At 44.1% G+C, this 15,743-nt stretch overlaps 1 protein-coding gene and 1 pseudogene across 5 annotated transcripts in view; one reads left to right on the plus strand and one right to left on the minus strand.

Moving 5' to 3' along the window:
* thrb (thyroid hormone receptor beta) overlaps positions 1–15,743 on the minus strand; it is a 63,204-nt gene that overhangs the window by 22,668 nt on the left and 24,793 nt on the right. For 4 of the 5 annotated variants that reach the window (XM_077547875.1, XM_077547874.1, XM_077547876.1 and 1 more), the window contains one exon: positions 3,258–3,344. In XM_077547875.1, coding sequence (XP_077404001.1) covers positions 3,258–3,344 — 87 coding nt within the window. The remainder of the gene's footprint in view (positions 1–3,257; positions 3,345–15,743) is intronic. The other variant, XM_077547873.1, reaches the window with a different exon arrangement.
* On the plus strand, positions 11,476–14,017 carry LOC144037095 (lymphoid-specific helicase pseudogene; annotated as a pseudogene).

The following is a 15,743-nucleotide window of genomic DNA, read 5'->3' on the forward strand; positions in this document are numbered from 1 at the left end:
CCATTCATTGTGGTGAGGTGCGAGGATGACGGAACGTTGCGCCGCAACTGCAAGACGCTTCGAGTTTAATTTTTAAAAACATTTTTTTTACATTTATTGAACATAGATGAATAATGCAAACATCAGTTAACCCAATTTACATGTATCATCCATCCATCCATTTAGTACCACTTAGCCACGTTGGGTCACGGGAGCAACAGCTTTAGGAGGGAAACCTAGACTTACCTCTCTCCAGCTACATCGACCAGCTTCTCCAGCGGGATCCCAAGAATCCCGAGGGTGTAGAGCTGGTCCACTGTTCCACGGCCGGGACGAAAACCACACTGCTCTTCCAGAATCCGATATTTGACTTCCCGACGGACCCTCCCCTCCAGCAGCCCTGAATAGACCTTACCAGGGAGGCTGAGAAGTGTGATCCCTCTAAAGTTGGAACACACCCTCCGGTCCCCCTTCTTAAAAAGGGGGACCACCACCCCAGTCTGCCAATCCAGAGGCACTGTCCCCGATGTTGTAGAGGCGTGTCAAGCATGACAGCCCCACAACATCCAGAGCCTTTAGTAGCTTGGCTTCGCTTGTACCTTTAGCTTGGCTCTGGGCGAATCTTAACCACCCCCAGGGTCTTGCCACCGAGAAGCTTTCCAACCACCTCAGTGACTTGACCCCAGAGATAGGAGATCCGACCTTAGATTCCCCAGACTCTGCTTCCTCAAAGGAAAACGTGTCGGTAGAATTTAAGAGGTCTTCGAAGTTCTCCCCACCGACTCACGACGTCCCGAGTGGAGGTCAGGAGCACCCCATCTCCACTATACAGTGTTAATGGTGCACTGTTTTCCTCTCCTGAGACGCCGGATGGTGGACCAGAATTTCCTCAAAGCCGTCCAGAAGTCGTTTTCCATGGCCTCCCCGAACTCCTCCCATGTCAGAATTTTTGCCTCAGCGACCGCCAAAGCTGTGTTCCACTTGGCCAGCCCATACCTGTCAGCTCCCTCCGGAGTCCCACAGGCCAAAAAGGCCCGATAGGACTCCTTGTTCAGCTTGACAGCATCCCTGACCTGGACCCTCATCTAGGACCTGTTTGCCATGGGTGACCCTGCCAGGGGCATAAAGCCCCAGACAACATAGCTCCTAGGATCATTGGGACATCCTCCACCACGATAAGGTGAAGACTCACAGAGGGGTACATGTATCATATAATTAATAAAAATAAATAAACAAAAATAAATAAATAAATAAATAAAGCACATACATAATAACATTCAGTTAGCTCAGTGAGTTATTTTTTGAATGTTTCTGCATGGATATTAATTACTAATTGGCATTTCTTGTTCGTTATCAATTTCAGAGACTTAAAATAATAGTCAATTTCAATTAAAAAAACACTTTAAATAAAGGTTTTAAATTTAGAGATTGCATTTATGGATTAAATTTCCCCAACAAAACATACACATTTTTGTTCTTAGATTCAAAAACTTAATGTTTTACCATCTAATATTGTTGTTACAAGTAAATATTGTGTTATATTTTCAAATGTAGTTCTCTTAACTTAAAAGGAACAATTAATAACAAAATTAAATATTTTAAATTTGATAGGAAATGCCTTTTCCAGTAAGAGATCAGAGTAACTAAGGATTTAGCCATTACAATTAAATAAGTCCTTCACGAAAATATTATCAATCCAATTTTGCAAATATCATGATTTGCTCCTTTTAAGAATAATACAATACAATAATTGTTCCAAATTATAGCATTATGTGGGGTAAAAATTATAGGTGTAACACATTGTCCATGCCAACAACGCTTGGTGATAAAACGCTGACAATTTAACAGGTAGCTTTGAGACATTATAGTTACACAATAACAAAAATTGAAGACCTCCAAAATTACTGAACTTGTTATACAGAGTTCAGGGTGTACCCCGCCTACTGCCCGAAGCCAGCTGGGATAGGCTCCAGCGCCCCCCGCGACTCTTGTGAGGACAAGTGGTTAAGAAAATGGATGGATGTATGGATAAAAAATACAATAAAGATCCCAAAGCTTTTATACATTCCTTTAACCACTTCACTCTAAATGTGTAATTCATTCATGTCCATGAAGTTCAATAGTTCAAAACCACCTTCCATTTTTGGTGCAGATAACACGTTTTTTTTTTCAGATTATGGTGTTTCTTCTTCCAAATAAAATAAACAACCATTTTATTAATGTCCTTACTTATGGAATCACTAGCATCAAGAGAAACAGCAGGGTACACAAATCTAGAATTTAGTGAACGTTACATCAAGAAAGCATACACGACTGGCTGTAATGCAACGCAATTCACGTACAGTAAAGGCCTTTCAAATATGGGGAGAGTTAACACCTGAGTTAACGCTATCAGTTTAACCCCTGAGTGTTATTTGACCATTTTTTGGCTTTTTGTTGGCATTTTAAAATAAAATAACGCCCAGGGGTTAAACGCGCGCATGCATTCACGCTGTTGGTTCATCTGCTCTTCATAACTGGGAAGTCATTACTTCCACGCCGATTCCATGAAAGAAAAATTCACACAGTCAGCAATCTGTATGTTTGTTTCGAAGAGATATCAAGTTTGTGCATTAAGACAACAACATATGCCTGTTAGAGCCTTGTACTACAGTTAGGAGATTACTGGACGGGGGACGAAAAGTAACTACTGATTCCTGGCTAACAGCCAATCAGAGTGATTATCACCAAAATCAATTTGCATAAAAAGCAAAATGATAGAAAAAACTCTTAATACGTAACCATTTTAAACGCTGCTTTTTACTTTAAGCTTGTTCCCGCCTGCACTATGAATGTGTTGAACAAGATTGTTGTACACGTATTTCACTTGATGCATTTCACTTAATGAAACCATGACTGTGGACCGCACAACAAACAATGACCTCCCAGCCATGTTATTTGTCATGATGTGAAGACAGTTATTTGAGAATCTGGCTATTTCTTTAAAGTAACTGTCACTCTATTCACACTTGCTATGGTGTTGCAGTGTGACAAAATGCAGATGGTTGTGTAACACATTACAATGACAGCCGTTATTTTCATTTGTTGATCTGATTGGATTTTGTGACTTGTCGTAAGACGAACATTTTTCTCCGATTTTGAATAGAATATGTTCATCCCTCACCACATACACAATGAATGGGTTTGAAGACCTTCCGAATGCATTGTAGGTGTATTGTAGTTACTTCTGCCTGATCTACTCTGTTTCAGGGACCTAAATAGAGAGTGTTAAGTCATACCTTCGTTTCCTTCATCTCCACTGCTCTCTGGTCAGAGGTATAGAATAAATTACATGTTATTTCATTAAGAAGCATAGTTTCCTCGTCCTGTTTGGATAATAAACAGGAATTGTGTGAAGTTTAAATGAAGAAAGAAAATGGAGCAAGGCAATTAAAAAGAAAAATGAAAACTGAGAATGGATAAAATATGAGGTATATGCCACGGAGGAGGTAGGGCTTCCGGCGAAAAAATAATAATCATGCACATACGCTTTTTCCTGTTACTGTTGCAACATACAGTAGAGGCATGAGCGTATATACATGATGAACAGATCAGATAGTCAACGCAAATGAAAAAAGTGAAGACATTTAAGTAGCAGTGTACAACAAGCACTGCTGTGTCCATTTATGTCAGGCTTGTGTATAATTGTATAGTGTTTTTTTTTATTTATAAGTCTGTCTGTGGGCCGCCTGCGCCGCCATACGCAGACAACTGAGATTCTCCAGTAATTGTAGATAGACTTTATGAACATCCATTCAATAGTATTGTTTCATTTATCTACTTTTTATTTTGGCCTTTTAAAATCATCTCTTTCTTACTGCCATTAAGTGTACACGTTTAAACCTGACATTTATAAAACATAAGTCATTTTGAAATGTAATTTTAATGACTTTTTTACTAAGACATATTTTACAAGAAAGTTTTGAAGTCTATATAGAAGAGAAAAAAACAACTGATTTGTGTCATTTGTTGAGTTAAATTTTCATTTTGTTGGTCCTTTTTTTTTTTTTTTTTTTTTTTAAATATATGTAACCTGTATAGAGCAACCCTCCGCTCTCAATGTCCAGGATTCTCAGGACCACGCACCAGACAGCAGATATTACTGGAGCCTGCTGCTGTGTCATGTATGTCAATCACTATCTATGCGGGATGCCCTACGGATGGGCTCATTTTATGATGGTGTTGTGTATGATCCAAAGGTACAACCAATGTTTGGTCATGTTGAATTTAAGTAATCAAATGTACAAGCTATGTGGACTGTCCATATATCATAAGCAGTGAAGACACTTACTGTCCACGCAATACCCTTCCTTACTTTTGGCAGATTCAGGGCCAGATGTTCATTTCTTGATACCAGTGGTGTGAGACTTTGTGGTACACATACACGAGGACACGTTTATACAGTGATGTGATTCAGCGATTACCGTGATGTTAAAATAAAGTCATTAAAGACAAAGTGGATTCTACCCAAGTGTGGAGAAGAATGCAATTTGATTTGATACATTACCAGGTCTAGAAGAATTTTACAAATCGAGCATTTATCCTGACGTGAATGGAGCTAATCTTGTATGATTTTTTTTTCAACATAACTCGAATGGGTAGATGTAAATTCTCTCATAATTACGTCTATTTACTCAAATGTCTTGTCCTCCCCGCATCAATGTGAAGCACTCAGATGAAATAGTAATGACTGCTGAGTCTTTGTTTGAAACTAATGTAAGATTATAATTCAAAACGGTGCGATACAGAGAACACATTCAAATTCAATGATAGTAGTCTGTCCATAGCGAACAATAGCAAACAATGGAAATGGTGTAAAGTTTACTTGTTTTATATTGTCTCCAATCTCTTCTTGTTTTTTTTTCCCTGTAAAACTTAAAATATGTTGTATTTCTTCACCTTGTGTTGGCTTGACTATAGCGTGGGTTAACAGCTCTTTTGCTGAGACGGCAACTTGGCATCGGCTCTCTTTACTGAACTCTCCTGCTATCAACTTCCATATTCAATAACATACCAAGGCGCCACCTAGTGGTCGCATTAGTAACAATACACCACATCCCTCTTTTCCAACAAAAGTGCCTTTTGACCTTCTTTTTTTTTTTAAATGCCAAATATTCTTTGCAATGCTAAATGTATGAAAATCTATCACCCAAACATTAGTATTACTATTCTTAACACAAACCATGCCGAGTATGAATTCAAATGTATTTCAAGTTGCGTGCAAATACAATTTTAACTAATTCCTATTTACACTCTTTTTTTTATTTTTATGACAACATACTAAACACAACATGAACAAATGTGTCATGGACCTATAAATTCAAAACATCCACTTAGTTATCCCTGTACCTAGCAGGGCGCCCGACTGCACGACCACTGCGTGTGTAACAGGTTGGTGTGTTGTCCATTGTAGATGGAGGATCAATAGGTGGTTGCCCTTGTGGTGGTTCCACTTGATCCTCTGAGTCAGACTGTTCATCAACTGATGTATCTTTGAACAGTATGTATCTTCCTCAGATGCCTCCGGTTCCTCCTAAGCCTCACTCCTGCTGGAGTCTGCATGTTGTAGGAGCGAGGTTCCTGTCTTCTGGACAACAATTGCTGGTTCCCAGCCGAGCTGTGTTTGCATGTGCACCGTGTTACCTGGAATCAACACTGGTAGTTGCTTTGCACGCTGGTCAAAGTGTTGTTTCTGGCAAAACTGCATGGCTCTTATCTTGATGGAGATGTTTGGTGGGGTGGATTGTTTGAGCACAGCACTAGAACATGGCAGTGTGCTGCGCAAAACTCTTCCCACCAACATTTGTGCCGGTGACATGTTCAGTCCTGTAACTGGAGTATTTCTCAAAGACAGCAGCACTAGATGTGGATCTATTCCAGTCTGTATTGTTTTTTTCAGTGCGTGTTTGACAGTTTTTATAGCTCGCTCAGCCATTCCATTGGAAAAGGGAAAAGGGAAAACCTGGACTTGAGAATGTGAGTTTGATTTTCCATGAAATTGTAAATGATTTAATCTCGTAGCTGGCGAATTGGACATGATCACTCACTATCTCTTTGGGAATCCCATGTCTTGTGAAGACGGATTTCATCTTTTGAATCACAAAGTACGCTGTTTTATCCGGAAGATTTAGCACTTCGGGGTACTTTGTGAGGTAGTCAACCAAAATGTGTGTATGTATAACAAGATCATACTTCTGTAGCTGGAGAAGCATCCCTTGTAGTCTTGCTGGTGCTTTGCAGAGCAGCTTGCGCATAATCACTTCTAGAGGCTTGTGATCAGATTGGACTGTCACTGGTCTTCCATACACATACTGCAACCTTTTGGTGGCAAACACGATAGTTAGCAACTTTTTTCTATCCGTGCGTACCTTTTTTCAGTGTCTGTGAGTCAGCCTGTAGCGATAGTGGTTTCTTGTGATTAAAGAACCTCAGGACAGGTGCTTGTGTGAGGGCAGTTTTAAGTGAGTACAGCGCCTCACTGTGGTGTGGCTGCCATTGCCACACAGTGTCTTTCTTGAGTAGCTGTCTTAGCGGTGCAGTAAGCAATGCTTCATTTGATATATACTGCGCTAAGAACTTTGTGATGCCTAGTAAGCGCTGGAGACTTTGCTTGTCCTCTGGGGTGGGCATGTCAACAATAGCTTTGATCTTGGTGTCATCAGCTTTCTGACCTGCTGCTGTGATGATTTGTCCCATATATGTGTCCACTTTGAATTGAATCTTGTCCTTGTTAAATTTCACATTTGCAGCTTTTGCTCTTTCCATGACATTTTGTAAGATCTCATCATGCTCACCTCAGATTCTGCTGCAATGATCATGTCATCAGCAATAATAAAAACACCAGGAATGTCCCCAAATGTCTCACAGTTTATTCTGCTGAAACACTTCACTGGCGGATTTAATTCCAAATGGTAGTCGGAGGAAAGCGGTACCGGCCCCATGGCGTGTTGAAGGTACAGAGCTTTGATGATGGTTCGTCTCGTTTGACCTACCATTATGCATCATTTTCATCCAAAATGGTGAAGATTGATTTACCTGCTAATTTGCTGCGGACATCTTCAGGTGTGAGAATGGAGTAGTGCTGGCGTTTGACTGCTTGATTCAAGTCACAAGGGTCCAAACACACCCTTAGTGTATCATTCTTTTTCTGCGTAGCGACGAGTTTGTTCACCCAATCAGTGGGCTCATTGATTGGAGTTATCACTTCTTTGTCCACAAGTCTCTTTTTTCGTGGATGCATTATATTATTTATTTCTGCATGCATGAATGACAGGTGTGACGCCTGGATCAATGTGTATGTGGTTGGTCTCTTCACCAACTGTAGCTCCTTACAAGCTTTTCCACCCAGGATTCCTTTATCTGCTTGTCTCGATACAACATATTCAAGCGTTGCACTGCATTGGTTGGTTTTACATTCAAGAATCACAGTCCCATCTGCGCGTATGCGAGCACCATCAAAAACTACTAGCACCGTCCTTGTGGGCTGTAGTTGAATGGGACCTGGCAACTTTCGGTACATGCGCATGGGAAGCACACTTACATCTGCACCAGTATCAAGCTTGCAGTTGATAGGCACACCTTTTATTATGATCTTTTCTTTCCACTTGTTAATCTTATTTTTATCCCTGCACACCATGCCAATATACAAACTGTCCATTTCAGTCTCAATGTTCACATCCTTTGTTTTTTTGCATGCATTGTTTTTTCTACATTAGTTCTGCATACTTTTGAGAAATGGTTAGTTTTTCCACGCTTGTGACATGTTGCTCAAAAAGTCTCCCCCTCTCTCTGCGGCCCTGCCGCTGCCTCCTGCCCTTCTTGTCGTCTCCTTACCCCGTCCCGTCCCCCTCCCCTGTCCGCCTTCCTCCCCCTCCCCTGGGCCGGGGGCTCCATCCGTGGCCCGGGTCTCGGCGCTCCGGGGGCCGGGAGGGTGGGTGTATTGGTATTGTGCCCGCCCCGCTCTGGTGGACCTCCTGGCACCTCGGGCGGGCCCAGTATGCGGGGGGCGAGCCCTATCGCCCCGCCGGGGTCCCGGTGGGGTGGATGGGGGTTTGGTGGGCGAGTGCGCCTCCCGCCCCCGCCCGGTTGGGGGGGGGCCCCGCTGGTCGCTCCTCTTAACTCACTACACTAGTTTTGCACAATACACTTTTATAGACATATAGGGCACATAACACACTTTGGGGGGTGGGGTGGGGTAGGGTGTAAACACCGTCTTCACCCTACAACTCCAGGGCATTGGTTGGGGCAGACCGCAGTATAGAGCAGTGCTGCGGTCCCCTGTCCGTGTCACCCCCCCCATTTATTTTTTTTAATGCACCACATACACTCACTGACATGCCTGGGAGGCGGGTGGATCGGAGCAGGGGGGATATCATTTCCCTCTGCTCCGGTTCACCTGCTCCCAATTTTAATGCACCACACACACACACTTGTATATACACTGGGTGGGGTCACATTCACGGTCTAGGGGTAGAGTTCGCCAGTCGGGGGGGAGCGGGGTTGTGGGCCGGTGGGGTTCCTGGCGGGCCTGCAGTGCCCCGTCCTGCTGCGTTGGGTAGGGGGCGCGGGCCGCGTTGGAGTGGGTGGCGCTCCTGCTCCTGGGTTTGCTCTCCGGCCGGTGGCCCTTGCGGGGCCTGGGGGTCGTCCTTTGGCGCTGCCGCGGCCTGGGGGGCCCTGAGGTGTTGCGCTTGCTCTGTCCTGGCGGGGGTCGACGGCTCCCCTCTTTGGTGGAGATTTTCATGCATGCCAGATCCACCACACCAGCATCTATCGAAACTCAGACACAATCTTCCTCAGGTCATTGAATCGGTGGAGGCTGGTGTCTGTGGATCTCACTCCGCTTCATCTGTCTTTCCTTCCTTTCCTCAGTCTCTCCTTTGGTCTCTTGAGGTCTCCCTGATTTGTTGAAATTTAGATGTCTCTGGGGTTGGTGAAGGACTCTGGTTGGTGGCCTGGTGGGTGGTGTCTGGTCGGTGCTGGATTTCACTTTCCTTTCTTTTCTTTGGTCCTTTCTCGGGTTTCCTGACGGCCTGTGTTCGGTTGAGGGAAACGGTATGGGATTTTTATTTTTTATAGGTTTTAGGTGAACTAATGAATGCACGCACGCACGCACATACACATATTCACCCACATACACAAAAAAAAAAGGAGAGCAATGATGATGACATGTCAAATTGGTAAAATTACCGAATGAACAATACTGAGCTCTCCAAGAAAAAAAAAAAAAAGTTGGGCATTTTTTAGGCAAACGGTTGTTGCCACACTTTGTACAGATTGTCTGCTTGTTGCACTTTTGTTCTTCTTTTGATTTGGTCGTGTGTGTCCATGTGTTTTCCCCAACACATCCACTGGAGTATCTTGGACAACAGGTGTTGCTTGCCTGGATTTGCGTCCTTGCCTCTGCTGACCTGCACGTTTCAATGGCCTTGTTCAGAGTGAGCTCTCTATCTCGAAGTAGTCTCTCTTTCAGACACGTGTCATTTATACTGAACACTAGCTTATCTCTGATCATATCATACCCATGTTGTCCAAATTTAGTCTTTGCTCTTCTGGTGTAATTCTGTGACGTACCTGTTCAGCGTAATTACAATACTGCAGGCTGCAGTAATTTTCTAACGCCGTCAGGACATCTTCCACTGTAAGTGTGTGAGTGTGTTATACACTTCTAGCACCTCCTTGTCGACAGTGTTAAGAAGAATGTGGAGCCGAAACCTATGTTCCCAGCTGCGCCATGCCTCAGACAGATTGCCGGTGAGTATGAGTGGAGACGGCGGTTTGAACTATTCCATGCTTGTTCTAGCTAGCGAACGTTAGCTTTGGGCTCGTCCGGTGTGAACTTACTCGCGCCGTTGCCTCTGCCCACTCGGCAGACGAACTTCACCATGTTGTATTTCTTTACCTTGTGTTGGCTTGACTATAGCGTGGGTTAACAGCTCTTTGTATAGTGCTGCATAATAAGAGTCTGAGATGGCAACTTGGCATCGGCGATCTCTTGACTGAACTCTCCTCCTTTCAACTTCCATAGTCAACCTAGCGGTCACATTCGTAAAAATACACCACAAATGCAAATGCAACTATAGCACATTACTCAAATAATGTAAGCATACACATAAATGATAATATAAACAGCTGTGCATATTTTGTAAACAATGTAAATATAGTCTACTGTGACATCACTGGCATTCACAATGCAAATAGCTAAATCTTTATATGACATGAAATGCACTGGCTACTCTGTCTCGCATGAAAGAAAAACTAAATACAACACACAAGTGATGCTTTCTCTGGCACAAACAACAATTGAAGTTGTGCGAATTACTGTAGCTGTAGTCTAGCTGTAATCACATAAGCTAGCGTTTAGTTGGCGTTGCACATTGCACACTATGAACTGGAGGTGTCGTGATCAAATCAGGCTACCGGTCCCAAGACTGTAACAATAATGCAAAAACGCCTGCTGAGGGTATCGTGTTATCCAACAACTTGCGTTGAGTCCAACTGGACGTTTAGCGTGAGTGCCTTTATTGTTTCCCAGCATTCCTTTCTGTCCCTGGAGTCATCATGTACATATCTCTAGTTCTTTTTTTTTTTTTTTTTTTTTTTTTTTTTACCAAAGTTCAACTTTATTGGAGAAAAAGAAAGTACAGTCAAAATATTTTTGGAAAAAAAAAGTCACATGACAAATGGGTCGTTTTCACTAAACATACTTTACAAGTCAGATGGCACCAAAAGGCTTCCAAATGAAAACAGTAGTAACACATAAATAAGAAATAATCTTTATAAAACTTTGAGGAATCTTGATTTTGCCAGTCAACACACGACCCTTTAACGCAAATATGACTGTTGTGGATTTCACAGGTGCCCTGAGGTGTAAATGCTGCATTGAGTGTGTGAATATTCTTTGCTTTCAGAGTGCACTGCAGCATGAGTTGAGTAAAAAGTGAGGCAGAAGGAATAAAGTTCACCAGGTAAAAAAAAAAAAAGTGTCAGTTGGAAGTAAAAACAAGAGTACAATCAAATCAAGTCAACATTAAAGTTGAACAATAAAACAGCCTACAAACAGTAGATCATATTTTAACAGCGTCTTCTTGAACTCTTCAACGCAACAGCAGTCGGAAGTCGCCTGAGCATTGCTTCAGTCGACTTCTGAGGGAATGTAATGGAAGTGACAATACTCTTTTTAAGTCAAGGCGATGTCTGATGACTGAGCGCTGTCCATGACTCGAAAGACTCCAACCTTCTCCTTCCTCGTTCCCCTTTTTTCTTTGTCCAGCAAGTCACTACGGTCCAATAAAAACTCCAGGTCTTTATTGCTGATCACCTGCCCGCTTGATGATTTCAACTCCTTCTCAGTGCGCCTGGCGCGGAGCAGCTCCATCAGTTCATCCAGATCAATGCAGCTTTTAGGTTCACTCATGAACGCGGAGAGACGTAGAAGTATTCACATTTAGTACTTCCCGTGCCTAGAATATTGAATAACCTCATTGTTGGTAAACCTTTTGGCAACACCACTTATATTCTGTCAATCATTGGTATCCAAAGTAATTTTTCGCCCTCGGTAGTGATGTGGCAATGATGCCATGTGAGCAACAACATCAGAGCACACACTAAAGCCGATGTTAAACAAGAACCTCGAAGTGTTTCCCCTCATTGCCCCAAACCGGATGAGTCTGAGGAGCCACTGGGAACAGCAATGGAGACAGGAGCTGCTAAGGATGCCAGCGTGAAAACTGAGAATATGGCTTCTGAACTAATTGTCACTAAAGAAATGGAGGAGGTGGAGCAACATCTGATGGCAGAAGGCGAAAAGAAAGAGAAGGAAATGATGGACAAGGCTCAGCAGTCGTTGAACAGAGAGAGTCATGAAATCCGCTTCAAAAGACTGCAACATTTGCTCCAGAAGAGCAACATCTACTCCAAATTTCTGCTGACCAAAATGGAGCAACAACAGAATGAGGAGAAAATCAAGATGGAAAAGCTTGAAAAGAAGGCCAAGAAAGGTGCCAACAGCACTGGGCCTGGAAAAGATAAAAAGAAGAGAGCAAGAGAAGATGACTACAAAATTGCTGATGTCATGTCTAAAGAAGAAATCATGTCACAGGCTAAGAGAGTGAAAGTGGAGGAAGCGGAAGCGGCCCCAGCCGAGAAGAAGCTGGATGCCAACATTATCGAGAACATGAGTGATACCAACCAAGACATCAAGAACCGTTTGACGGAGACGGTGCGAGACAATGCCAAACATCTGCTGGACCCTGACAGGAAGGTGAACGGAGAGGCAGTTCCTGCTCAACAACCACAGCTCTTCACCGGTGGGGTCATGAGGTGGTACCAGATCGAGGGCATCGAGTGGCTTCGAATGTTGTGGGAGAATGGCATCAACGGGATCCTCGCTGATGAGATGGGACTTGGAAAGACAATCCAGTGTATCGCACACATCGCCATGATGCTTGAAAAAAAAGTCATGGGCCCGTTCTTGGTGGTGGCGCCACTCTCCACTCTGCCCAACTGGATCAATGAGTTCAAGCGCTTCACACCAGAGGTGTCTGTACTGCTTTATCATGGCCCGCAAAAAGAGAGGGGCAAACTGCTGAAACACATGCGCAAATCCCAGGGATCCCTCAATATGTGTCCCGTCGTCGTCACCTCATTTGAGATTGCCATGATTGACCGAAAGTACCTTCAGCGCTGTCAGTGGAAGTACTTGATTGTCGACGAAGGCCACAGAATCAAAAACCTCAACTGTCGACTAGTGCAGGAGTTGAAGATGTTGCCCACCGACAACAAGCTGCTGCTTACCGGGACTCCACTACAGAACAACTTGGCTGAGCTCTGGTCTCTTCTGAATTTCCTCTTGCCTGAGGTCTTTGATGACCTTAAGAGCTTTGAGTCTTGGTTCGACATTGACACAATCGGCGAGGCAGAAAGTGTGGTGGCTGCGGAGCGTGAACGCAACATCCTAAGCATGTTGCACCAGATTCTGACTCCGTTCTTGCTGAGGAGACTGAAGACTGACGTGACTCTGGAGGTTCCTCCAAAGAAGGAGATAATCGTTTATGCCCCTCTGACAGCCAAACAAGAAACCTTCTACACTGCTGTGGTGAACAAGACCATTGCAAAAGTGCTTGGCCAGCATAAGACTGAAGCAGCTGTGATTTTGACACCGGATGGCAGACCAACGCGTCGCAGTCGAAAGATGGTAAACTACGGTGAAACAGAGGATGATACACCTTCAGGCTTGGAGCAATATCTGGAAAAGCTCCAAAAAGAGCAGGCGCATAGCTCCTCCCCAGTGCTGGACATCCGTTGCCCTCTGGATGCTCAGATCAACCTAAAGATGCAGAATATTCTCATGCTGCTCAAACGATGCTGTAACCATCCTTACCTGGTTGAATACCCACTGGATCCAGCCACACAAGATTTCAAGATTGATGAGCAGCTGGTACAGTGTTCTGGGAAATTTCTCATACTTGACCGGCTTCTGCCTGCACTCAAGGAAAGAGGACATAAGGTACTCATCTTCAGTCAAATGACCTCCATCTTGGACATTCTAATGGACTATTGCTATCTGCGTGGCTTCCAGTACAGCAGATTGGATGGCAGCATGTCCTATGCTGATAGAGAAGAAAATATGACAAAGTTTTCCAAAGACCCAGAGGTTTTCATTTTCTTGCTCAGCACCAGAGCTGGAGGGCTTGGGATCAACCTGACAGCTGCTGACACTGTCATTATTTTCGACAGTGACTGGAACCCCCAGGCAGACCTGCAGGCCCAGGACCGCTGTCATCGCATCGGGCAAACGAAACCGGTGGTGGTGTATCGTCTGGTCACAGCAAACACCATCGACCAAAAGATTTTGGAGAGAGCCTCGGCGAAAAGGAAGCTGGAACAGATGGTCATCCACAAGAATAAGTTCAAAGGTGGCAGGGCAGAGTTGAACCAACATATCTCTAGTTCTATCAAAACCAGTTACACCACATCTCCCCTTTCTAGAATCAATGGGTAGGCCACCAATGATTCAGCAGGACCTTAGGGGGTTATTCTGCTCCTGTGTCTGGAAGGTCTGCTCCTATCTGTGTCATTTGCACACTCAACAGACACTCAACATTTTAACTTTAGCTTTGAACAAGAAATTGCAAAAATACAAAACACTTTGTACTATATATCTTCACTCTAGCCCTGAAATTTCAACATTTACATTCAAATATTGCAACAACTATTTCTGTTGTTTTTCTCTTTTTTGTTTTGTTTCTGTCTCTCAACCTCTATAAAGTCTGATGAACAAATTTAAGACCAAACCGGATTGTTTTTTTATCACAGCTCTGCTTAGCCTGATTATGTCGTGAAGTCCCTCCACCAAATATGAACGAGGTGTTGTGTGGCTCCCGATGACAGCTCCACTGTACCAATTTTGTAGAGCAAAGCAAGGTATGGATTTTCTGACTTCTTCAGGAGCCCCTTCATGGTCTGCACTGCACGTTCAGCTTCAGCATTTCCCTGAGGGTATTTTGGACTGCTGGTCACATGACGAAATCCATAGGACTCAGCAAAGGCAGCAAAATCCGCTCCTGAGAACTCCGACCCTTTATCAGTGACGAGTGCTTCACAGATCCCATGGTGTGCAAAAATTTACTTCAGGTTCTGGATCACATCCTTAGACCTTGTGGGAGTTAGAAGTGCAATTTCCACATACCTTGATGCATAGTCCGCCACTAGCAGGTAGGTCTTGCTTCCTAGCGTGAACAAATCTGCTCCATATTTTTTCCAAGGTCGGCCTGGGTATGGTGTTGGCTTCAGCAGCTCCCTGTGGTTCTGTATCTCCTGACAGCATACCCGGCAGTTAAGAACCACCTCGCTCAGCTGCTGGCTCAGCCCTGGCCACCAAACAGATTGTTTTGCCTTCTCTCTACACTTGACCACCCCTTGATGGCCTTCGTGCAGCTTGACCAGGAAGTTGTTTCTCATTGTTGAGGGGATAACGAGTTGTTGTCATTTCAGCAGCTGCCCTTCCTGGACCGTGAGAAGCGCTCATTCTGGCCAATTCAGCTTGAGTGCGGGTTCAGCAATGCATTGGCCATCCCTCTGCACACAGCTGTATCACACGTGCGTACACACTTTTTTTGCAGCTGGTCTCGTAGTTCAGCCAGATAGAGAAGTGCTCACAGACAGGTTCTCCATAATCATATCCACGTAGATGTTGGTGTCTTCAAATGGCTCTTTTTCAGCCGGTGTTTCATCTCTCTCGACCGGCGCACGTGACGATGTATCTGCTGTCCACAGACATTTCCCTGCCACATGAGATATGGAGTAGGAATAGCGCATCAGACGCATTCTGAAGCGTTGGATCCGCGGAGGTAAAGCAGAGCCTCAGACCCTAGAAGAAATATGAGAGACTTGTGATCCGTCTCCAACGAAGTGTTTCCAAATCAGGAAATTGCGGAACCTCTCACAAGCCCAGGTCAGTCGCAATGCCTCCTTCTCCACTTGTGCATATCTCTGCTCGGTTGGAGTGAGAGATCGTGACATGTAGGCAACTTGCCTCCACTGGCATTCTCGGTTAGCATCATACATAATTAGCGCAGGTTGCGATGTCAGAGCATTCTTCAGATCTTGAAAAGCATTGGCCTGTTCAATGCCCCACATCCAACAGTTATTTTTCGATAGAAGATCACGCAGGGGTTTGTCTCTTTCCGCCAACTGTGGGATAAATTTACCCAGCTGGTTTACAATGC

This window comes from Vanacampus margaritifer, chromosome 17 (assembly GCF_051991255.1).
Source record: "Vanacampus margaritifer isolate UIUO_Vmar chromosome 17, RoL_Vmar_1.0, whole genome shotgun sequence".
Classification (NCBI taxonomy): domain Eukaryota; kingdom Metazoa; phylum Chordata; class Actinopteri; order Syngnathiformes; family Syngnathidae; genus Vanacampus; species Vanacampus margaritifer.